A 24,821-nucleotide genomic window follows, 5' to 3' on the forward strand; every position below is an offset into this window, starting at 1 on the left:
AATATAGACTCTATTTTCTGATATGAGGGGTGTCATCTGGGGTCAGATGCTGACTGAAATCAGATGGCTGTTTAAGAGCTTTGTGTCATGTGATCTAAGTGACCTTTGATTTTAGAGACTGCAGCAGATGGGAAGACAGGTTGTCTTGCCTTGCGGATCTTCACACGTACACACACACACACTCATACTCTCACACAGAGTGTTAGTGATGACTTAGTCTGCTTGATGGAGGTCAAGATCAGGAATGACGGTGTAACCACTTACACGAGGATGGTTTAAACTTGTCAACACACACTCATACTTGAAGATCAAAAAGTCTGACCACTAGTGAATGTGCTCCTGTGGACCCTTTTCACACACTGTAATGCCGCATTTCTACAGTTATTAATATCGTAAATCTAGCTTGTTTAAATAAATAAAAAAAGTAAAGTTAAACTACAGTAGGTGTTTTAAATTCCAGAACATTGGTTAATGCTGCTCTGAGAGCGTTTCTAATACAGCGGCTGAGGGAGTAATTGCAAATTTAACATCAATCTTTTTTTTTTCATCTTTTGGAAAGTCATGACACACACTCTCTCTCACTCACTGATTATATATGTTGCTTTTCACCACTATAGAAGTTTACACAACTGTGATGCAAGGCCATAACCATGTCTTGAACATTGGGGAGGACCAAAGTTTTTTTTTTTATGAAGGGAGGGGGGGTGGGTTCTTTTTATTTAAAGACATTAAATAATTAAAGGATTTAAGGGAATAAAGAAGAATAAGAGTTGTAAAAGAAGTTCTAGGTCTAATTATAGCCTATATAGTTAAAGTAATCCTTTTGAACTATGAACTAATTTCTTTAAAAATATGCACACATTCACTCTTGTGTGTGTCTAATGTGTCAAAAATGTCAACCTTTTTTTTCGTCACATCACATTCATTTATGAAAAATGACATTTAAATTATAGCATATTTTCAATTCAAAATGGCGAAATTACATAAAAAAAGTTAAACCTCCATCGTAAAACAGTTGTCAAATATTAAATGTTTGGCTATTTATATCTTAGCACACACACACTCTTTCACTGTAAAAACTAAGCATTATTCATTGGAATTCACACTCCTCTTCAGTGAACATTAAGCCCCGCCTTCTTTGATCTGATTGGCCATCGTTTTGACATTGACATTGATTTTGGGCAGAAAAACCTAAAAATGTAGTGGTGCGTAAAGGAGAGCAGCATTAAGAAATATTGAGGTGGACAATTTGGCCATTTCCAAGTAATGGGCGGGGACTTGTCCCCCTCAATGCCTATTGTGGTTACCGCCCTACTATGATGACTTCCACTTTTGAGAACCCTGGGAATGTGAAAAGGGTCCATTGATCGTTTTTGTAGTTTGTAATATTACATAATTACAAATAACTTTATCAGCAGAACAATTTGAGTGAAAAGTTGAACTGTTTTTGTTTGATAACATTAGCACTCGAGCTGCATGAACTCCTCAAGTTTGTGTCAAATCTGATGATCATGTGAATCCAGCATGATCAGGAAATGACCCGAAGAGCATCTTGTTCTTCATGGATGAATAACTGATCGTTTGTACGAAGAGTCACATGGTCAAAGTCACAAATTTGCTTAATTAGTGAGCTTTTGATTTCCAGGGCTAAATTTGATTTGGAGTCCCAGGTTTTCAATGTGGTCTCAAAGGTTTGGACTCAACTGTAAACAAAAATGCAACTTCACACTGCGATGTTTTTCTCAGTGCAAATGTTATAAAGTTGGTCTCCGGATTGATTCGTCTCTCTCATGACGGTGCAAACTTTCTTCTTTTCCCTTCTGTGTTCACTTTGTAGGTCAGTGTGATTTTGTTTTTCTCTGTTTGGGGTCCTGATGTCTGGCCTTTTTTTTTTTTGTTCTCTCTTTGTATATTTTCTCTCTCTCTCTTTCTCTCCGTGTCCTTGTCTGTCACACCGACACTGCCAGCCGGCCAAAGTCTCTCTGGCCTGTTCTCCAGCACACCATCTGTTGCAGAAACACATTTAGCCCTAATAATTCACCCACAGCAACACCACATTCTGTCAGAGCGTGTGTGTTTGCCTTGTCCCGTTCCCCTCTGTCCCACCCAAGTGTCGTGTTGTTGAATGAGTTAGTAGGATGTGAGTTTTGTGCTGGTAACTGATGTTTTGACACATGAAGTCACATGACCACACCACATAGACTGTCATGAATGCTCTTTTTGGACACCGGGGCAGGAAGGGTCTAATTCTGGTTTACTGCTTCTCGCTCAGTTGTGTTAATGGTTCTCGCATGCACATGTGATGTGAACACTGTACGCTGTACTAAAATACCTTCGCAGCAGGGCAATACCGTACACTGTAAAATAGTAGTAAATAGTATGTTGTACTGACAGATGCTTTGTAGAGTTCACTTACAAGAGTTCTAGTAACTAAAAAAATAACTGTAGAGAGTACTTGATCATTTACTTTTAGATTTACTCTTGACTTAGTATAGCTACTCAGAACTACTGAAAGCATAAATTTATGAAGTCAGCTTATGTGATGTTTTCTCAAATTCAGTTGTATTGACAATTCAACATTAAAGATGGGGAAATGAGTGAATGCAACTAGAGAAAGATAACCTAGTGAAGTGTGGAATTTGTGCTCTGCATTTAACCCATCCAAGTGCACACACATACACCGTGAACACACAACCAGAGCAGTGGGCAGCCATATTGCTACGGCGCCCAGGGAGCAGTTGGGGGTGTGGTGCCTTGCTCAAGGGTCTCACCTCAGTCGTGGTATTGAGGGTGGAGGAGAGCGCTGGTTATTCACTCCCCCCACCGACAATTCCTGCCGGACCTGAGAGTCGAACCTGCAACCTTCAGGTTACAAGTCCGACTCTAACCATTAGGCCACAACTGTGTGAAGGAAATGAAAAGTGAAAAGTCTATAAAGAATTGGCCCGTCTCAAACTCTTCTTTTTTGCTCGACAAAATTGCACTCAAACCAATCAATTAATCTTAAAGGAGTAGTTCACTTTAAAATTAAAGTTACCCCATGATTTATTCACCCTCAAGACATTCTAGGTTAGGGCTGTAACGATTTGACCAAAAATAAAAACCTCGATTAATTGAACATTTTACCTTGATTACGATTAATTAACTAATTTTTTATTTTTTTTTATTTTTTTTGCTTTCCATTTTTTGCCCTCATAAGGTGTTTGAGTAAGTTCCTGATAAGGTTTTTACTGTAAATATTTTCTACTATTAAAGGTGGATTTTTTTTTCTAATGAAAAAGTGAATTTCTTTGATTTTAAAATACTTGAAGGGAAACGGTTCAATTTCAGCAGTTATTGTCTATGGGGCAGATTTATGCTGCTTGTAGCCTACATCAGATGCAGATAAATTAACACAATAGGCCTACATTACATTTATTTGAATGCATTAATGAGAGCGTGATTGTGAGTGAATTTCTCAAACCGTCTCTATTCATTATGAAGCTGTGGTTTGTACTTCTGAGAATATAGTCCCCAGTATGTATATGTTTATAAGATGGCTGTGTCTGGCTATGACTAAACGCATCACAACATGTAAACAGGAAAATGTTGGCGTTATTTTGTCACTTATTGAGCAGTACGCTCTAAAAAAAAAAAAAGGTTCTATATGGCACCAAAAATGGTTCTTGGCTCGTAATCATAAGGGAACCTTTTTTAGTGCTATATAGCACCAATTTTGGTGCTTCAGTGGTTCTTCAGCTGTTCTTCAGAGGTGCTATATAGCACCTTTGTCAAAGAACCGGTGAAGAACCTCTGAAGAACCACTGAAGCACCAAAATTGGTGCTATATAGCACTAAAAAAGGTTCCCTTATGATTACGAGCCAAGAACCATTTTTGGTGCCATATAGAACCTTTTAGTTTTAGTGTGTAGGCTAGCTGGAGCCGTTTACCTCCAGTTTTTGTGCTAAGCTAGGCTAGCGGTGGATACGTCAGACAGGGTTATGGCACGCACGGAGATGAGAATTGTATGCATGGACTTATCTAACTCTGGGGGATACGGTGAATAAGCTACAGTCCCAAAAACTCGGTGTGTTCCTTAAAGTATATCAAACAGATACTGTGCAACTTGTATAGTCAGATTCCTGAAATGAATTCCTGACTTTTATGAACCAGGTTTTTTTTGAGAATCAAAAGCATAAAGCACATCCAGTGTAGTTCGACTCCTGAAGGATCTTTCAGTGAATCAAGCACGTACAGATTACAACTTTTGAGTTTTAACTAATTAAATCAGTTTAGTTACTGGCTGCAGGGGCGCCGCACCTGTGGGGGATGTGGGTGTTTTAACACCCACACTTTTCCTGGTGAGAGGGTTCAACACCCACACTTTTTCTGCAGTTTCCCGCAGTTTTGCACAAACGCTTGATGCCACAATTCTCAGTATAATATTAAACCGTTCGGTATGGCATTCACGGGTCAATTCGCAATTTTTTTGTTTTTTTGCAGTGTGCATAGTCTACGCGCTGATATGAGCAAATATCCAATCACTATACACAGTGCTAGACACGCTTGCAATGCTGGTGTCAGAGAGTTATAATCACGGAACACTATAGTTATTCACAATCACGAAAGTTCATTATTTGCATGCGTTTTAAAGCCTTGCCGGTTATTCGCGTGCTTATGCACCATTTTAACGCGCAGAGCGCGCGCACTTAACTTGATTACTGGACTAAGTAGTCTTACTGCGCTAATACTGTCAAATACACACAAGGTTAACATAAACACAGTCGGTAATTTGTAAAGTGAAAGTAAATTTGCGTGTGTCTGTATATTAGATGCACGTCTTACATTGACAGCAGCGCAGCCTTTGGAGAACACGCTGTCCTTAAAGGGACAGTTCACCTCTAAAATTATGTCATTATTTACTCACTCTAATGTTGTTCCAAACCTGTATTCATTTCTTCTGTTGAACACAGACAGTTGCATACCAGACAGTTGATGGTAGCCATTGACTTCATATTATTTCCTACTATGGGGATGTTAATGTTAATAAAACTACAAAAGACATAGAAAATTGCTCTGTTCTTGACTGAAAAACATTAATACATTAGCTTTAATAAGAATCAATGTATATTTTATAGTGAAGTCTATGTAGTGTTTTATTTTTACATTTATTCATTAAATTTCATACTTAAATGCTGCTGTACAGCTTTGAGCTGCCAGTGTAAATCTTTATGTATATTTATTATATATTATACTATTCACTAGGAATGTGTACAATGTTTTTTTTAAGTAAAGTTTTAAGTTTAAGTAAGGTTTTTCAAGTCTTTTAAGTAAAATAAAAAAATAGCATTTTTTTTCTCCTTAACCTCTTTCTGTCCCCGTCACCTAAGAATAGAATAGCAAAAAACTGATGTGACTAGCCATCAGAACCCAACCGAACACCGTGGTTAAAAAAAACGAGGTATGTATAATATATATATTATATATCTTGTATGTTATACCTTTTGTACCCTTCTGTCATTGTATTCATCGTTTTTATTGTTAACAAACAAACCACATCCATCCCCCACACTTTTGAAAAGCTTGCTACGCCTCTGACTGGCTGATCCACATTATGTTTTATCACAGATATTTACTTAAGGTAAATTATTGGAATTCATTTATGCCACCTCTAAAAAGTAATTGGCTGTGTATACACACATTTTGCAGGAATCATGCTAAACTGATTTACTTGAACATCTCATAATTTGGCAATGTAAAAAAAAAAAGTGTGTACTGTTTTGACGTACATTGAGGACACCGTTTCCTTTTATTGTGGTGTGTTTCAGGCCACACCCACTACATGATGAGGACATGACAATGTTCTTTTAATTCAAATGGAAAATGTCCTAATAATGATACTGTAGGTGTACCAACGTGTGTGTGTGTTCCTTAAAACAACTAAGGGGATCAAAGGAAAACCGAATTAGATTTATTTTTCTCGACTCTCTATTCAGACAGTTGGGCTTCATTTGACCAAGTTTACACATTTGTCTATTAAGTTGAGTCCTTAAAAGCGCAACTGAGAGCTTTCTCTTGCACTGTACTGTCTATTGTTCTGTCAGAAACGTGTATTTGTGTGTGATTTTGACAGAAAAGACAGGCAGAGAGAAGCTGATTCAGCTGGGCATAATTTATGAGATTCATTTTCTCTCATTCTCTCTCTTCCCATATTAATCACACGGCTGGTTATCGTTATTATCTCACGTCACTTATGTTTTCTTTTCTCGCTTTGAGACGAGGGAGAAAGAGAGGGGGACATCTCCTTTAATTAGCTCTGCATTCTAATTGCTTGATTATGCACATCGATTCGAATCGCTTAACGCTGATAAATTATGGAGAAACCCGCCGGAGGAAACAGACAACCTAGAAGACAAAGGACAGGAGGGCTTCATTATTTTTCCAAGCTTGATAATGACTGCATGTATCTGGCAGAGGGTGGTGCACATCCTGCTAAACCCCAAAAGTTCTTCCCCTGCCAGTCTCTAGACTTATCTACAATGCAAGTTCAGCCAGCCGAGCAGTTGTGCCCTCCAGTTATCACTCTGGAGAGCAATACGAATGCATGTGCATGGATTTGGGCTGTTAACTGTCTAAATATTGACTTTTCACATCAGCGTGGCTTAGCTCTGTGTGTGTGTGTGTACAGAAAGGTGGTTTGTACGGCAGGATTCTTTTAATCGTGATTGGTTTGAGGATGCACATGATGTGGAGCTTTATGCCTGTTACAACCTGCATCCCATGAAATCTCCTGTGAAATTCATGGATTTGCATGTTTTTCCAGGCGCAAATGCTCAGAGGCGCTGCAAAGCCGTTAAGCTTGTGTGTAAGGTGAGTTGTGAGAGAAAGAGAGTGAAATTGGATAAGCGAAGGAGTTTCTTGACTTGGGCATGCAAACCAATGCTGTTCTCCCATTCAAGCATCGCTGTGCCTTCATTTTTGAGCCCGTGAGCTTTAGTAGCATGCATGCTAAACTTGTCTGAAATGTTTGCTTTTATGTTTAAAGGTTAAAATGAAAACGCAGTGATGTTTAGAGAACCATAAATATAATTCCACACACAGTTTTGAAAGTGAAAGCTCCTTCAAGTTGAACTTTCAGTTGAGAAGTCTGTCTCAGAGCCTGATAAGGGCATTTCTCTGCTTTCCAGAGAAGGAAACATTCCTCTTCCTGTCTTCTATGAGTCTACGCATTGATAAGATGAGTTAACAAGCCAATAAAGGCTCCCGACAAGTGTGTGTGTGTGTGACGTGGGTCTTCTAACTTTCTCTTAAAGATAGACATTAGCTCCTCTAATGCGAGCAGGTTGGAACTCATGATGAAGCGCTGACTGAATGGGTGGAGGTTTATTTGTAAGTATCCATGTTTTCCAATTCGAGTTTTGTTGTTGCAATGTAACTTTTTGCAACATTTTCCTGATGAACTAGGGAAACATTAGACCCCAATTAAGCTCGAGTTTTGATGACAATGTCCTCGTCACACTTAATTTTCCTGGTTAAATAAACATTACATAAAAAGATGGACCAAGTACAATTCGATTTTGTATTTTTACGCTAACTATGTAATGTTCTATTTATTAAAACCAAGTATACATTTCATCAAGTTAGTGTTTTTACGCATTCTTTTCAGTTATTCCAAAATAATAACATAAAGGTAGGAACAAATTAAACAATATATTTGATTTTTGAACTAATGTTCAGCTTTTCTTTTTTATAGTCAACTTATTTTCAGCATTCGTCAAGCTTGTACGCACTGTACCTTTAATTTCCCCAAGCTGATTGCTCACTAAAAGCAATCAGCTTGTCATGTTTTCAGGCCATTTTAAGCTTGATTTTGACGTGACATGAAGCGGTGATATTTAAGTTATTAACTTTTAATTTGTCTTCCCATTAACGCCATCATTGTCTTCATCATAGACTGTAAAAAAGATGGATGCCCCTTCACTCTCTTCCATTGTAGAAAAGTTCCATTGTAGAAGCCGCCAATGTCCGAGTATGGCGCTGAGATCTTGCGCTGATTTGGGACCTCTTCTGCACAGTAGTGACCTCGGGACCTGAGTCTGCGCAGGAGAGAGCAGGACATAGAGCCGTGATATCAACCCCGTCCACGCTCCCGCATCTGAACAACTTATTATATCGGTGTGAAATAAACAGTTGTGGCAATGTAGAAATAAAAGCTAAAGCTCAATCTCCCGAAAATCCAGAAAAAGCCAGTTGGTGCCTCAGTGACAACTTCGCTCAAAGAAGCTGTCCATCATGACGCCATACCCTCGTTTTTATTAGCCTGACGTCGTCATACTTAATTCTAGTCAGAATATGAGTCTGATACTGCTCCGTTGGGCTGTGATTATGGGGCGTGTTTCAACCGTACCAGGAAAGACCTCAATTTGATAGACCTACAACCAATCAGAGCAACGGAGCGACGCATAACGTTAGTTGTCAAATATCAACAGAACTCAACTGCACTGTGTTGCCATGTCCGCGGGTTGAAGCGACCCCAATTATGTGATATACAAACCCAGGAATGCAATTTTTAGCTGCCAGCCCTGCCAAAATAACACATATTTTACCCCCCAAATGCCTTTTTTCCCCCGGAGAACCCCCGCAGGAAAGCTATTGGGCTTGTTTTTGGCTAGTTTTGAGGAACGTTAGCAATTGGGCGGGTTTTGTTGTAAAAACTTGGCAACCCTGTACACTGCACGCACGCTGGAATAAGTAGCCTTACGTTAGAAGAACAAGATTAGTGTAAACGATCTTTGCCGGTGTTATAAAAAAAGAATTAAGGATACACAGAGTACTTACCAACACGATCATCATTTCTGAGAGAAATAGTAAAGGTGAATGCATATACGAACAAGTTCTCCGTTTAGGATTAGAACAAATTCAACCCAAGCGGCTTTTGATGACGTGGATGATTACGTTACTGTTTATCATCTGTCCATCATCGTCTGAAGCCCGCCCTGACAATTTCATTGGTCCGAACAGTTTCTGTTCGGGCATAATTACTCCTCTACCGATCAATTCCAGACCGAACTGCCCGAGTAAAAATGTTGTAGGCGGGGCTAAGTTCGGCTGGCATCCAAGCTACGTTTTTATAGCAAACCAAACTTATTTAAAAAAAACAAAACTTGAACTTGCATCAGCATGATTTAAAAACTACCTAAAATGACAGAAACCATCTTTGGAAAAAATCTATTTGAAGTATAATTAAATGGTTTAGTTTGTCTCGCATCACATTAGAATACATGGAGAGGGCGGGGTTTGTGAGCTATACTGGGACCAACCACCTGGAGACGATCAAGTCTTTGGCTTCACTTTTCAGGACGTGTGCAGCACGCTTGGTCTTAATTCAGGCCGATTCGAGAATGCACACAAAATCAAGAGGCAGGAGTTATCGTATGAACCAGTCATGCCAAATCATAACCATCATATCCAATCATAGCGCGATGGAGTTATTGCCACCACCAATGGGCTCAGAGGATGCATGCCACCCGCTGTAACTTTACCTGCGGATGTCGCTGTTGGACAGTGTTACTTTATAAAAACAAGTGACTTTTACACTTTTTAAGGTCACATTTTGTAATATTTGTGTTTTTATTTTTGTAATATCAATTATTTTTTCATCCAGTTTTGAGTGTGTGTGTGTGTGTGTGTGTGTGTGTGTGTATATAAATTATGTATATGTAGCTTATATATATATATTAGTGCTGTCAATCAGTTAAAAATGTCTTATCGCACTTTTTTTTCTGTAATTAATCGTGATTTTAGTTTTTTATATTGTTGAAATTTCAGTTACACTCCAAATGAATGTAGAAACAACTTAAAGACAGCATATTTTAAATATTTGTTCTGTTTGTTGTTTAAGCATGAAAGAGAACTTGATTCTGGCACGCGTCTTTCTGTGCGCTGTGTGTGTCAGGACATTCACAGACGGCGCGTTCTCTTTCGTCTTGTCTCGCTTGAATGGTTTAAAAGCGTTTACATGAGAGAGCGTGATCATATTATGTAACGCTAGCCAAAGGATGACAGGAAAAATGGTTGCTGCGTTAATTCCGTTACTAAAATATTTATAACGCGTTAAACAACAAAAAAAGGTTGTTTATGCATTAATCTTGACCGTGTGTGTACAGTAGAGAATGACAGGAAACAACTAAGGAAAGGAATTTTAGATTTAAACATGTTTCAAGCCAGACTCGAACCTGTATCACCTGTATGAGCACCATTCTGGCAACCCATCTCTGCCTATGGTTGTTCTTTTCTATATGTTCATCCAAAAGACAAACATTGTGCCACACCTGTCCTCTTTGTTCTCGGCATGTTGACGTTTTCACCTGAGAAAGCTGTGCTTTTCCCAGCTGTGTTATGATGTGATGCTTGTGTCCCAGTGTTTCCCTCCCCTTCTGCCGTCTTCATCCTGTTGCCTACAAGATTATTATTATTTTCTCTCTCCCCCCCTCTCTCTCTCTTGTTCTCTCCCTCTCTCTGTGTGTGTTTACTGTACCACCACAGCTGTCAGATCCCCATTCCATCCATCCGGCTAGAAACCAGCTCAGACAAGCAGAGACGTAGGGAGAAACTCTAGGAAAGGAGGGAGGTGGCTGTGTTGGACAGGGAATCTATCGTGGATTGTAGAGTTGGTAGTGAAGAAGACTCATTCGCCGTATCTGTTTCTGGTCGGAGAAGCTCCATTCTCGCTCTCACGGTCTGGTAGTTTAGCATGCAAAGATAAGCTGGAGGTGGAGGCGCTTCCTGTGTGTTTATTACGGTGACTTCTGTGACCTTTGAGGGGCAGAATGTCTGTGCTGTGGAGATACAGAAGCTCCAAACGCTCCTCAGAGTCCATCTATGACATGCTGCAATTGGTGAGCCTGAGTGTGTTTGCTTTTGTGTGTGTGTGTGTGTGGTACTTAATCAGCATTACATAAGTTCATGGGCTCCATTTTCTAACACACTGTGTGTATTATGTCAGATTTAGCGGCTCAGCATGTTAGGTGGAGAGAGTTTAAAGGGATGTTCTGGGTTAAATACAGCAATGCAGCCACTTACCTTATACAATAATGAACATTTGTAGAAGCACTAAAAATATCAGTGTTTTGATAGTATAACTGCAGCAGGAGTGAAGTGTTTTTCAATTTAGTTTTTTTGTTTACAGAGCCAGTCTTTGCAAAGTTATATCTAATCTTTCAAATCATGCCATGACCAACTGAAAAGGTATTGCTTTCACTTGTTTTTTTGTATGAAAAGACATGAGGTAACTATCCATAAATCACTCTTTACATTGAGTAGATTCTAAGCATTGGAATTGCATAAACAAATTCATCCACCTAGAAAAGTAGTCCCTCTTTAAAAGACTTTGATCATTTTACAGCTCACCTAGCATGCATTTTTACAAAGAAAATGCATATGAGTGCTTTAGGAGAAATATGAGATGTACACCTGGTTTCAGACAAGACTTAAGCCCAGTCCTAGACTAAAATCATGTTTGAGCTGTTTAAACTTGCACTGACAGATCTTAAAATATGTCAGGTCCATTGTTTTGTCTCGAAACACATTCATGTGTTTTTTTTAAGGCATGTTCATAAAAGCTAATTGAACTAATGCTCTCTGTGAAACCAGGCCTAACATGTCTACTTTTAAACCTGCTGGAACAGCCCATAGACTTCCATTATTCCATGTATTAAGGTGCGGTCATTTACTGAAAAAGTTCCTTGCATAGATTTCGCAACAGGGATACTTGGTCATGCAAATTTGCAGGAGTGACTAACAGAAATCTGCTTTAAAATAGAATTCAATGTGATTGGGGCTTCACGTATCACTACACTATTGACAATGGATTATTTTGTGAAATTTCGCTAGTGTGATTGGTAGCATATACGCTAACCAGAAAATCTTTCGCCTAGAAAAGTAGTTCCTCCTCAAAAGAGTGATTTAAGTCATTTTACAGCTCACGTTACTTTTATTTGACTAAAATAATGTTAGTGGCTACTGGCTAGGAAAACAGACTTTAATTGTAGGTGCATTACTGTACATGTTTTTTTTTCACAGAACAAGGAAAGAGTCCATTTTCTATGTTAATCAACAGCATGCCACAGATGTTGTGGATAAAGCTTAAGTTTTATTTAACCCGGAAAAACGATAGAACTCCTTACTCATATCTCCCTACATCGCTCCACCTCTCTCCAGGCTGTCCAGGCTGGTTAAGGCATGCTGGGGTGTGCGGGCTTTTTGTCAGTCCGTCACTATGTGTTTATCAGAGAGGAATTCATTCTGCTGGAAGCCCCATCTGTCCTCCGTTCCTCCTGTCTTTGTGAATCTGTTCCACCTCTTCCTGAGCATCACCCTGAGCCTGAGCTCTTGCAGTAGTGCTGGCTTTAAACTTCATCCTGTGACATACGAGATGTGACACTGGTTGAAGATCTTTTGGACCGAAATCTGTCTTTTTGGACCGGTTTGTGTCGTTTAGGTGGATGCTAATTGTTTTCTTTCAGGTATTTGGAAGCTAGATGAGTGTGTCTATTGTGTTATGTTTGTCTGTGAATGTTGTGTGTGTGTGAACAAGGGTGCTTTGAATGGTGGGAAGCCGAAACAATCTTGGCTGAGGGCAGTGTGTAGCCTACTCTTTGTTGACATGTTCTTCGATGGGAAATCTGGCACTGGATGGATTTTCCAAAGGAGATGAACTGTTCAGTACTAAATTACAACGGAGTCCTTTCAGAGATCTGACATAGAGCCTCTTAAAGTTATTTACTGCACAGACACTTCTAATTACGCTTTACCCAAGCATTCGTAAGGCATGATGTGCCTTGTCTTTGGAGTCAAGCCAGAAACTCGCCGAATGTGTGTGTTTGGAACTGGAAATGCTTCTTTCTGACTGTTAAATGCTCTGAATACCTGTGTGGGTGTGTGTGCCTGCTGCGGGTGAACCTTTTAGAGCCTTATTTTTTGCGTGATCAAGACTTTTTCGAGTCAGAGAGTTTGTCATTTGTAGCATTTCTTGCATTGTGTTTATGTGGTTATATAGTCTACGTTTTGTTTAAATATTATAATTATATTACAATATTTGTATTTATTAATATTTATAAAAAAAAATTTCACTGAAAATAATTCTATGGAAGCTTGTTTCCGCCACGAAATAAAACTATTTTAAATATAATTGCGACTTTTTAATATAAACTCGCAATTCAACTTTTTTTCTCATAATTCTGACTTTTTTTTCCGCAATTCTGGCTTTTCTCGCAATTTCGACTTTATAACTTTACAATTTTTACTTTATAACTTACAATTCTTACTTTTTCCCCGCCATTGACTTTTTTTCCCGCAATTCTGACTTTTTTTCCCCACAATGCAGACTTTTTTCCCTGCAAGTCTGACTTTTTTTCTTGCAATTCTGACTTTATAACTTACAATTTTTACTTTGTAACTTACAATTCTTACTTTTTTCCCAGCAATTTACTTTTTTTCCCGCAATTCTGACTTTTTTTCCCCACAATGCAGACTTTTTTTCTCGCAATTCTGACTTTATAACTTTAAATTTTTACTTTATAACTTACAATTCTGACTTTTTTTTCCCGCAATTCTGAATTTTTTCCCTGCAATTTTTACTTTTTTTCTCGCAATTGCAAGTTTATATCTCTCAATTCTGACTTAGACTTTTTTTCTCTTATTTGCGTGATGTAAAGTCTAATTCTGAGGGAAAAATATACTTTTTTTTTTTGTCTCAGAATTACGAGTTTATATCTCACAATTCTGAGAAAAAAAGTCAAAATTGTGCAATGTAAACTCACAAATTGCAAGATCAGAATTGTGAGAGAAAAAGGTTGCAATTACTTTTTTTTTATTTTATTTTTTTTATTCTGTGGCAGAAACAAGCTTCCATATAATCCTCATATGCTTTTAAAACAATGTTTTGCTATTGGCTTTACCAAAGACAAGAAGCGAACAGCATTTGTCAATAGATATGTCGATTTGCCTCTCCTACAAACTTTTTTACTTAAGCTATTTCGTACTGGCAAGTTGTTTCTGGTGTTTAAATGTTCAATCATTTCCCTCCACAGAGTACGGAGCAGGTGACTGCTTTCTGCCGCAACCTTCATGATATGAATTCCAACGAGGGTCCTGTTTCCTGTTCTTCATCTTCCTCTTCCTCCTCATCATCATGTGTGCCCAGCCCCATCTCACCCACGCCTGTTCTCTTCACCCCGCGCCAGCTCTCCCATGCTTATAAACTCCGGAAAGTCATCAGTGAGCTGGTGGACACTGAGAGGACCTATGTTAAGGTCAGTATCTTCAAAGCATGGCATGTTTCTATTTTAATGTTAGATTTGATCATGATCAAACTTTCTTTTTTAGTCCTGAATGTTCACACAGAATAAATGTAACCGCTGCATGAAAATCACTCCTGATTGTTCTGTCTCTCTACAGGACCTGAACATTTTGATAGAGCGCTACCTGAACCCCCTGCAGAAGGAGAGCTTCCTTTCACAGGATGAGGTGAGACAATATTTCCTTAGTTTTTATTATTCTTATTAATATTGTTAAATATTCTTTCTTGTATAATTATGAATACTATTAACTTCTGAACATATTATTGGTAAATTGCCTTTAAGACTCTCATATTCTCTTTACATTCCTAGCTGGATGTGCTTTTTGGAAACTTGGCGGAGATGGTGGAATTCCAAGTGGAGTTTCTGAAAACTCTGGAAGATGGAACCAGATTAGTTCCAGATTTAGACAAACTGGAGAGAGTGGATCAGTTCAAGGTACATTTATTAGTCAAATTTGATGCTAGTCTGAGTAGAGCACTAGATCGCTATCTACTAATTGCACATTTTATGATGATTCTTTCTTTGTTTTCTAATTCATTCTCTTCTAACTTCCAGAAAGTTCTGTTTTCTCTTGGCGGATCCTTCCTGTACTATGCGGACCGTTTTAAGATCTACAGTGCATTTTGTGCCAGCCACACAAAGGTCCCCAAGGTCCTTACCAAAGGTAACACCACTGCACTCTCAGAGACTGGTTTACTAGCATTAGCACTGATTTAACACTAGAACCGCCAGGGGTCGCGGTACACCTAAAACCGCCAGCGGGTAAAATTTACCCATGCAGATTATACTGTTTTGATACGGCTAAAAACTTAATATGTCACTGTATTATGCCACTCACTTCATATAGAGGCATGAAATTATTATTTTTAGTCATCAACTATGTTTTTGTCCTGTTGTTTTATGCTATTTTAAGCAGGTTACACTAATCACTTTTTGCTGAATATTGGCTAAATCAGCCTGCAATGACAACGATAATTAGAAGGAAATAAATACATATTTGGGTGATGTAATATTATAATGTCATTAATCACATATTAAGATAACCCATGTTATTCAAATTACTAAAATACCCTAAATAGACAATAAAGAGCAATAATAATACACCGCACTGCATAGGATGTATGACATGTGCAACGACAAATTCAAGCGCACAGTTTTACCTAATTATTCATTTGTTTAGTTATATAATTTGAATAAGAGAACAACACCAATAAACTTGGGGTAATCAATCATGAAAGTTGTTTTATTCATTACATCATAGATCGTAAATATTATTTTTCAGGAAACAGGCAGGCTTGAATAAATAGCAACACAGCAGCAAACAATACACAACAAAAATTGCAAGACAAAAATGTATAATTAATCCAAAGTTTGAACATTTTATAAATAGGCTAAAACTTCTTCATTTGATCGTGCATTGTGTGACTACAGTAAGCCTACACGTTGCTCAAACACAGCGCGGAAATAAAGGAATTATATAGGGGTAAATTTGACCCGCTGGCACATAAAGGTATAAATGCCCAGTTTTTTTAAATCTGGTTTTATCTAAACTATTTTTAACAACAGGGGATTGTAAATAACACAATTTTAGTAAAAGTCAATGACTGGGAGACTTGGGTGTTCTATTGAAAATCTGTCAAGTACATTTGAAAAACAGCAATGGGTAAATTTTACCCCGTGGCGGTTCTAGTATTAAAGGGCAAGAAAGCCTTTAGATCCTTGAGGTATCTTGTCATGTGCAATGACTGGATAGCTTGCATGCTTTCTAAGTCTGCTACTTTTCTTACTACTTGTTCCGAACCCCTACCACCTGCCAAAGGTCAGTTTTCAGAATTTATTCAAAGCTAGAGGGTGTTTTTTACTCTCTCACACGGAAATTATGTTCCCCTAAAGCATTTTTGCTGAAGAATGATGGCCCCTTTTACTGGTGTACTGTAAAAAACGGCCATTTCCCAAGGCACCAAAGCTTTTTCACTGATGTATATGAATATAGATGGTTCATGTGGGAAAAGTAGACCAAGTTATAATGACAGTGAGAGACTGACTAATATTTGGATGGTTAAATGTGTTTGAGTATAAAATGTGAAGCTAACATTCTGGCAGTTGAGAAAGCTAAGAAGTTCGTCTTGAACACAATGGGTTAAGTATATTAAGACCCCTGTCCAAATTAAAGTCTAGTTCGAGGACACAACTGATATGAAATTCTTGTGCCACCCCATAATTTCTCCACTCTTTTGGTGCAGCTAAAACAGACCCGGAGTTCAAGGCGTTCCTGGCTGAGAGGAACCCCAGGCAGCAGCATTCCTCTACGCTGGAGTCCTACCTGATCAAACCCATTCAGAGAGTCCTAAAATACCCACTACTCCTGAGAGAGCTTTACTCTCTCACCGACCCCGACAGCGAGGAACACTACCACCTGGATGGTAAATATGGAGATTCAGATACTAACTGTGCATAATGTTCGGCCACAGATAGAGTAATATGATGCAGCTCATATTCTGAGCAAGATTAACAGGTTTTGAAGACTTGAAAACACAGTATGAAAAACAGAAATGGGCTTGTTCTTCCCAGTTCACCAGTTTATAAATGAGTCAGTGTAAACTATACTACCTTCTATGTGTAAAATATTGGCCAATCAGTAGGCATGTGAGATTGATTCAAATAAAACCTTAACTTGCATTTGGGAACGCAACATGCACATGCAACATGCATCTTCCCAAACTTAGTGTTACAGTGAAATGTTTCAATAGTAATATCTCTTAATCTTATACTACTACTACTATACTACAACTACAATAATAATGCTAATAATTATCATTCATAGTCATTTTGACCAATCAAGCAAAGCATTATAGAGGGTTTTTTTTTTTTTTTTTCGCAATCACATTTCCAAAAATCACTAAATCCACCCACCACTCAAAAAAATCTTGCAGCCCTGTATCAGAATAGAGGTAATTTGCACACATTCTTAAAGCTACAGTAACAAAAAAAGCCAGTGTAATTCTAATTTGAAACCAGTCCTGAACCTTTACCAACATTAAATGTTGAATATGGCAAAATATTCAAATGAATCCAGTCACAACTGGGGTTTGTAACTTGTAACTCTCTCTATGATTGACTTTAGTCTCTTATCTTATCTTTTTATAGTTGCTATGAAAGCCATGAACAAAGTGGCCAGTCACATAAACGAGATGCAGAAGATTCACGAGGAGTATGGAGCTGTGTTTGACCAACTCATCAGCGAGCAGAGCTCTGAGAAGAAAGAGGTACAATTCCGCTAGTCTCCCTTAGGTCTTTGACTCAAATTTGTGCAAGAAGCATTCAAGGAACATGCCGACTTTTTGGGACTTTAGCTTATTCACCATATCCACCGTAGCTTATTCACCATATCCACCATTCACCGTGACCTTGTATATTGTGTATATAACTGTGTATGTGACAAATAAAACTCTTGAATCTTGAATCTTGAATCTTGAATATCCCCCAGAGTTAGATAAGTCCATATACAGGTGCTGGTCATATAATTAGTATTAAAAAGTTGATTTATTTCACTAATTCCATTCAAAAAGTGAAACTTGTAGATTATATTCATTCATTACACACAGACTGATATATTTTAAATGTTTATTTATTTTAATTTTGATGATTATAACTGAAAACTTCCCAAAAATCCCAAATTCAGTATCTCATAAAATTTGAATATTACTTACGACCAATACAAAGAAAGGATTTTTAGAAATCTTGGCCAACTGAAAAGTATGAGCATGTACAGCACTCAATACTTAGTTGGGGTTTCTCCTTTTCCCTGAATTACTGCAGCAATGCGGCGTGGCATGGAGTCGATCAGTCTGTGGCACTTCTCAGGTGTTATGAGAGCCCAGGTTGCTCTGATAGTGGCCTTCAGCTCTTCTGCATTGTTGGGTCTGGCATATCGCATCTTCCTCTTCACAATACCCCATAGATTTTCTATGGGGTTAAGGTCAGGCGAGTTTGCTGGCCAATTAAGAACAGGGATACCGTGGTCCTTAAACCAGGTACTGGTTGCTTTGGCACTGTGTGCAGGTGCCAAGTCCTGTTGGAAAATGAAATCTGCATCTCCATAAAGTTGGTCAGCAGTAGGAAGCATGAAGTGCTCTAAAACTTCCTGGTATACGGCTGGACCTCAGAAAACACAGTGGACCCACACCAGCAGATGACATGGCACCCCAAACCATTACTGACTGTGGAAACTTTACACTGGACCTCAAGCAACGTGGATTGCGTGCCTCTCCTCTCTTCCTCCAGACTCTGGGACCCTGAATTCCAAAGGAAATGCAAAATTTACTTTCATCAGAGAACACAACTTTGGACCACTTTTTTCCTTTTTGTCTTTAGCACAGGCGAGACGCTTCTGACGCTGTCTGTTGTTCAAGAGTGGCTTGACACAAGGAATGCGACAGCTGAGACCCATGTCTTGCATACGTCTGTGCGTAGTGGTTCTTGAAGCACTGACTCCAGCTGCAGTCCACTCTTTGTGAATTTCCCCCACATTTTTGAATGGGTTTTGTTTCACAATCCTCTCCAGGGTGCGGTTATCCCTATTGCTTGTACACTTTTTTTTCTGCCACATCTTTTCCTTCCCTTCGCCTCTCTATTAATGTGCTTGGACACAGAGCTCTGTGTACAGCCAGCCTCTTTTGCAATGACCTTTTGTGTCTTGCCCTCCTTGTGCAAGGTGTCAATTGTCGTCTTTTGGACAACTGTCAAGTCAGCAGTCTTCCCCATGATTGTGTAGCCTACAGAACTAGGCTGAGAGACCATTTAAAGGCCTTTGCAGGTGTTTTGAGTTAATTGGCTGATTAGAGTGTGGCACCAGGTGTCTTCAATATTGAACCTTTTCACAATATTCTAATTTTCTGAGATACTGAATTTGGGATTTTCCTTAGTTTTTCAGTTATAATCATCCAAATTAAAAGAAAGTTAAATGTTTAAATTAAATGTTTGAAATATATCAGTCTGTGAGTAATGAATGAATATAATATACATCAATATATATAACTTTTTGAATGGAATTAGTTAAATAAATCAACTTTTTGATGATACTCTAATTATATGATCAGTACCTGTATACCATTCTCATCTCTGTGCGTGCCATAACTCTGTCTGATGCACCCACCGCTAGCCTAGCTTAGCGCCAATATTTTCCTATTTACATGTTGTGATGTGTATAGTTACATCGTGTACTAAGACCGACGGAAAATGAAAAGTTGCGCTTTTCTAGACCAATATGGCTAGGAACTATACTCTCATTCCCGCGTAATGATCAAGGAACTTTGCTGCCGTACCATGGGTGAAGCGGCGCAATGATATTATGCAGCGCCTGAAAATAGGCTAACTTCTGTCAACATAACCAACGTGTCAACCTGCTTGCACAGAGAGTGTGCTGGGGACTATTTTCAGGCGCTGTGTAATATCATTGTGCCGCTGCACCCATGGTACGGCAGCAAAGTTCCTTGATCATTACGCAGGATAAGAGTATAGTTCCTAGCCATATCGGTCTAGAAAATCACAACTTCTTCTTAGAAAAATCTTAGTACACGATGTAACTATACACATCACAACATGTAAATAGGAAAATGTTGGCATTATTTTGTCACTTATTGAGCAGTAGGCTAGCTGGAGCCATTTACCTCCAGTCTTTGTGCTAAGCTAGGCTAGCGGTGGGTGCGTCAGACAGAGTTATGGCACGCACAGAGATGAGACTGGTGTGTATGAACTTATCTAACTCTGGGGGATACAGTGAATAAGCTAAAGTCCCAAAAAGTCTGCGTGTTCCTTTTAACAAATAGTTTAATGCCACCACCAAATGTCATGATATGCGCACTGACGTCATCTAACTCCCTAATAGGTTGCTGATCTGTCAATGGGCGACCTCTTGCTGCATGACACTGTGGTCTGGATCAACCCACCCTCTTCTCTCATGAAGGGGAAGAGAGACCCAGAGCTGGCTGCTTTCGGTGAGTGCTCGTGAAGCGCTTCTTCCCGAAATAGAATCCTGTTCTCTTATTCATTAGTATGTTCCCTACAGTAATGGATTCCTACATCAGTAAAGGCCAGCTGTGTCTTTGGGCACAATGACATTAGAGGAACCACCTTGTCCTGTGGCTCTTAAAGCATTAAAGTTGCATTTATACGCATTCAACAACTTTTTTTCCTCTGGCTGAGACATATTAGAAGAAGAACCCCTACAGATACTTTAAAAATGGGTCAGTTCGCCATTGAAGTTAGCAGTGTATCACCGGGTCACGTTTTTACTCTATTCTGAAAAGAGCCCCAAGCATCTCCTATTGTGAATGTTTAGAGTTGCATGGTTTTGTGTGTCTTGTATTAATGTTTTATTTAATTTTTCTTCTCCTTCAGTTTTCAAAACGGCAGTTGTTTTTGTGTATAAAGACTGCTCCAAGCACAAGAAAAAAATCGTAAGTGCTTTTCCCCTTTCTTCATTATTCATTATTGGAGATGTGACATAGGCTTACAGAGCTAGTTTAAGTGCTCACAGACTAGCACTTTTAAGAGGTGTAGTTTTTTTATTGAAGGGCACATTGAGTGTGAAAAAGGGATGCCCTTATCTTGTACTTGATTAATTTCTGCCGCCTCTTATTGCCCAACAAAAATTAGTGACCATGGACTCTCAGAGACCTTTCACTTATTTGCGATATAAAACTATAATGTGTTTTGGAGAATATATCACTTCCCTAACTTCTTGTTTTCAGCGTGTCATGTGGTTGATGGCATAAAGATGTATTTTTAAGTCCTCATACATTTTTTTTGGTGTTATTTGTCTCAGGGTGCATCTCACAGAGCTTCAGTCCTTGATGAGAGGGACCCGTTTCGTTTTAGACACATGATCTCTACAGACGCTCTCCAAGTTCGCAACCTCCCTAGTAAGTATTGGTCTACTAGTCTTATTCTTTTCCCACGGACCTATTGAGAATTGTGTGGTATATTAGCTTCAAGCTGTGGATTCACTTTGACAATGTGAGTAATGCATTCTACATCCCTTGAACCCTGATGAGCCCAGTTAAGTCTGCTTTTGGCTCAGTGGAAATTTTTATGGGCTCAGGCCATAATGTTGCTATTCCCTATTGATGGTGGAGGGGTTCAAAGGTCATCCTACAGGAACTTGGGGTCTGCACTCTTGTTCATTGTCCCAGGGTCCGTGTCTTCCATGAAGTTCATTAACCCTGTCCTGATCTCATGGGGTTTTAATGTTTTTCATTGTACTACCACTTTCTCACAGTCCTTTTACCAGCGTACAGTTAACCTGATGTTTCTTTCATCTCAGATTCAGAGGGATCTGCACTGTGTGAGATTGTTCACATGAGGTCAGAATCTGAAGGGAGACCTGAGAGGACCTTCCACATCTGCTGCAGGTGAGATGTGGTCCAGAACGGCATGCACACCTAAGCCCTGAAAACTGGCGTATAGATAAAGATCATATTTCCTCAATTCAAACTAAAGCAAAAACGCACAAGGAACTTATAGTTCACCCGAAAATTAATTCTGTCAATTACTCATGTAGTTCCAAACCCGTAAGACTGACGTTCATCTTTGAAACCCAAATGAAAATATTTTTTGGGAAACCATAGAGATTTCTGTGCCTCCATTGAAAGTCCACGCAACCAATACTTTGATGCTTCCGAAAGTTCATAAAGAGATCGGAGAAGAAATCCACATGAATTGAGAGGTATAATCCTTTTCTTAAGTCTTAAGATTGCTTTGTATGATGAACATTTCATTTAGGTTTTTCTTCACATATAAACAATGACTGACACAAACATAGAGCACATCAAATATGGTACATGGAAGCTCAAATATGCTGTGTAACACATCTATACCTCATTTGTTCTTTTTGAAGCAAAATTTTGGGTTAGTGGATTTTAAAAGGAAAGACATCTTGTAGGTTTCATTAAAAATATCTTAATTTGTGTTTTAAAGATGAACTGAAGTCTTACAGGTTTGGAATGACATGAGGGGTAGCATTTTTGGGTGATATTTTTGAGACTGACAGACGAGAAGAAATTGTTGAATAAAGTCGTTATTTTTGTGTGTTTTTGCGCACAAAAAGTATTTTCATCGCTTCATAAAATTAGGGTTGAATCACTGGAGTCACATGGACTATTTTAATAATGTTTTTACTCAGGGCTCTGAACCGGTTCAAGGAACGAAAACGAAAACCGGAAACGAACGTAATTTTAAGAGGAACAAAAACGAAATCAAAATCAATTTGAATCGTTCTGAACAGAAACGTTAATTTGAAATGGCCATTAACCGGTTAATAACGTTATTTTATCGTTCTTTTAATATTTTAATTTGGCAGTGACCAATCATGAATAGAGTAGCTACAGCATGTGACGTTGACGGATCAAGCGTGAGTGAAATGCGCACCATCATCTATGAATCTACCAGTAACGCAAGTCAGTGCAGAGCGCGCATTTACATGGCTCAAGTACATTTCTTTCCCCGCTGAGGTCTAAAATGAATGTGCAGGTATTGGAGGACATTCTTTTCGTACGTTTAAATAAGCAGTACGGACTTTAAGCTAAAATAGACTGATTTAGGCTAGTTTATGGATTCCGTTTAAGCCTATCCAAGTAGGTTACTATAGTAACTATAGTTGCTATAGCATCTATCAAACATTTTTCCTATAGTCTTTCAGATTGCCAATACAGAACAGGTCAATGTTTTCTATTTAGACGAATGATGCTTCTTATTAAATGGTATATTGCATTAAATGATCAAGCTTTATTAGCTGACTGAATTTGATTATGGGATGCAAGGACGTGTTGCGCAGTGTTTGCTTTGAAATTAGCAGTTGACGGTGCATTAAAAGAGCAATGGTTATCCAGTTTATTTATTCTTTATTCATGCGATTTTTAAAACAAGTCGTGTTGAAAAAGTTATGTACAAAGAATGTTATCACTCTTCTGAAAAGAATTAGGCATAGGAGGGCCACTTTCGATTGTCTAACGCTCCATTAAAACAGGTCCCGCTGTTTATGCTTTGTAATTAATGTATGTATTTCTGTTGTGGTTTTAAAAATGTTATGAAATAAATATTCAAGTTTAATTACCATGCGTATTATTATTATTATTGAGTGAAAAATAAGTCTATTTATACATATTTGTATAGGCTAAATTAAAATAACGTTATTAACCGGTATTTTTTCAAATCAAACCGTTTTCGGAACAGTAATGTTTATTGAGGAACGCAAAAACGGAAACGCTATAATATTGATTCTGCTCGGAGTGAACCGATTGATATTTTTTTCCGTTTTTAAGCCCTGTTTTTACTACCTTTCTGGGCCTTGAAAGTGATAATTAAATTGCTGTCTATGGAGGGCTCAGAAATTACTCGGATTACATCAAAAATATCTTGATTTGTGTTCCGAAGATGAATTGAAGGTCTTACGGGTTTGTAATTGATGATTTTCATTTTGGGGTGAGCTAACCCTTTAACTATAATGGCCCCCAAAAAGTACTTGGCCACTCTTAAAAATCTTTGAATATCACTGCATTGATAGTCAAAAAATATCTCACCAAGAGACATCTGATAACAGCTTTTCTGAGACATTCAATTTAAAGAACAAAGAAGTCTCCTAAACTTTTTTTTTTTGTGAAATGTTTCACTTGCTATCTTTCTTTAAATAAAAATAAACGCCACTTGACATTTTGTTATAGAATCTGTCATTTACTCTCCCTCATGTTGTTCCAAACCTGTAGGAGTTTTTCTTCTGCTGAACACAAAAGATGATATTTTGAAGTATGTCGGTAAACAAAAAAATTTGTTCGGCAGAAGAACTCGTACAGGTTTGGAACAACTTGAAGCTGAGAAAGTGACTACATTTTAATTTGTGGGTGTACTGTTAAATATACTTTATTATACTCAGGGCCGCCGCTCCCACCACGCACATGGGCGGGACTGATTATACTTTTGGAATCACTGAAAAACTGTATATTTCATTCTATTCCTCAGTAAAAGATCTGAATGTGCTTTTTTTGTTGTTTGTTTAGCTCTCCAGAAAGTAAAAAAGACTTCCTAAAGACCGTTCATTCCATCCTGAGGGACAAACAACGACGTCAGTTAATGAAGACCGAGAGTTTACCTCAAAATCAGCAGTATATTCCCTTTGGAGGGAAACGGCTTTGTGCGCTAAAGGGTTCACGACCCACCATGAACAGAGCGGGTAGGTTTGGTATGTCTGACACAAACTGAACATTGATTACTTTTCTCTGCAACACTTTCCTTCTCTCTGCTCCTCTTCCTATATCCCTGCTAACTCTCCCACCATTGCTCTCCATCTTTCTCTCACTAACATGATTAAAGCACCAATTTTTGTCTCCGGCTGTAGGGTGTGCTGATCATTACATAACAAATTTAAATGTGTCCAATGTGGAAAAAATGGTCTACTGAATAAAAAACATTCACACTATCTCTTTCTG

At 38.4% G+C, this 24,821-nt stretch overlaps 1 protein-coding gene across 6 annotated transcripts in view; it reads left to right on the top strand.

Annotated features, from left to right (window-relative positions):
- The window catches only part of tiam1a (TIAM Rac1 associated GEF 1a), a 108,215-nt gene that overhangs the window by 81,746 nt on the left and 1,648 nt on the right, over nt 1–24,821 (top strand). For 4 of the 6 annotated variants that reach the window (XM_079804073.1, XM_079804075.1, XM_079804072.1 and 1 more), the window contains 11 exons: nt 14,071–14,292; nt 14,438–14,506; nt 14,650–14,775; nt 14,896–15,004; nt 16,584–16,763; nt 17,488–17,606; nt 20,228–20,336; nt 20,740–20,798; nt 21,167–21,263; nt 21,665–21,752; nt 24,393–24,574. In XM_079804073.1, the coding sequence (XP_079660199.1) occupies nt 14,071–14,292; nt 14,438–14,506; nt 14,650–14,775; nt 14,896–15,004; nt 16,584–16,763; nt 17,488–17,606; nt 20,228–20,336; nt 20,740–20,798; nt 21,167–21,263; nt 21,665–21,752; nt 24,393–24,574 (1,360 nt within the window). The remainder of the gene's footprint in view (nt 1–14,070; nt 14,293–14,437; nt 14,507–14,649; nt 14,776–14,895; nt 15,005–16,583; nt 16,764–17,487; nt 17,607–20,227; nt 20,337–20,739; nt 20,799–21,166; nt 21,264–21,664; nt 21,753–24,392; nt 24,575–24,821) is intronic. The other 2 variants (XM_079804076.1, XM_079804077.1) reach the window with 1 other exon arrangement.

Source organism: Gobio gobio, assembly GCF_949357685.1.
Source record: "Gobio gobio genome assembly, chromosome: 22".
In the NCBI taxonomy this organism is placed as follows: domain Eukaryota; kingdom Metazoa; phylum Chordata; class Actinopteri; order Cypriniformes; family Gobionidae; genus Gobio; species Gobio gobio.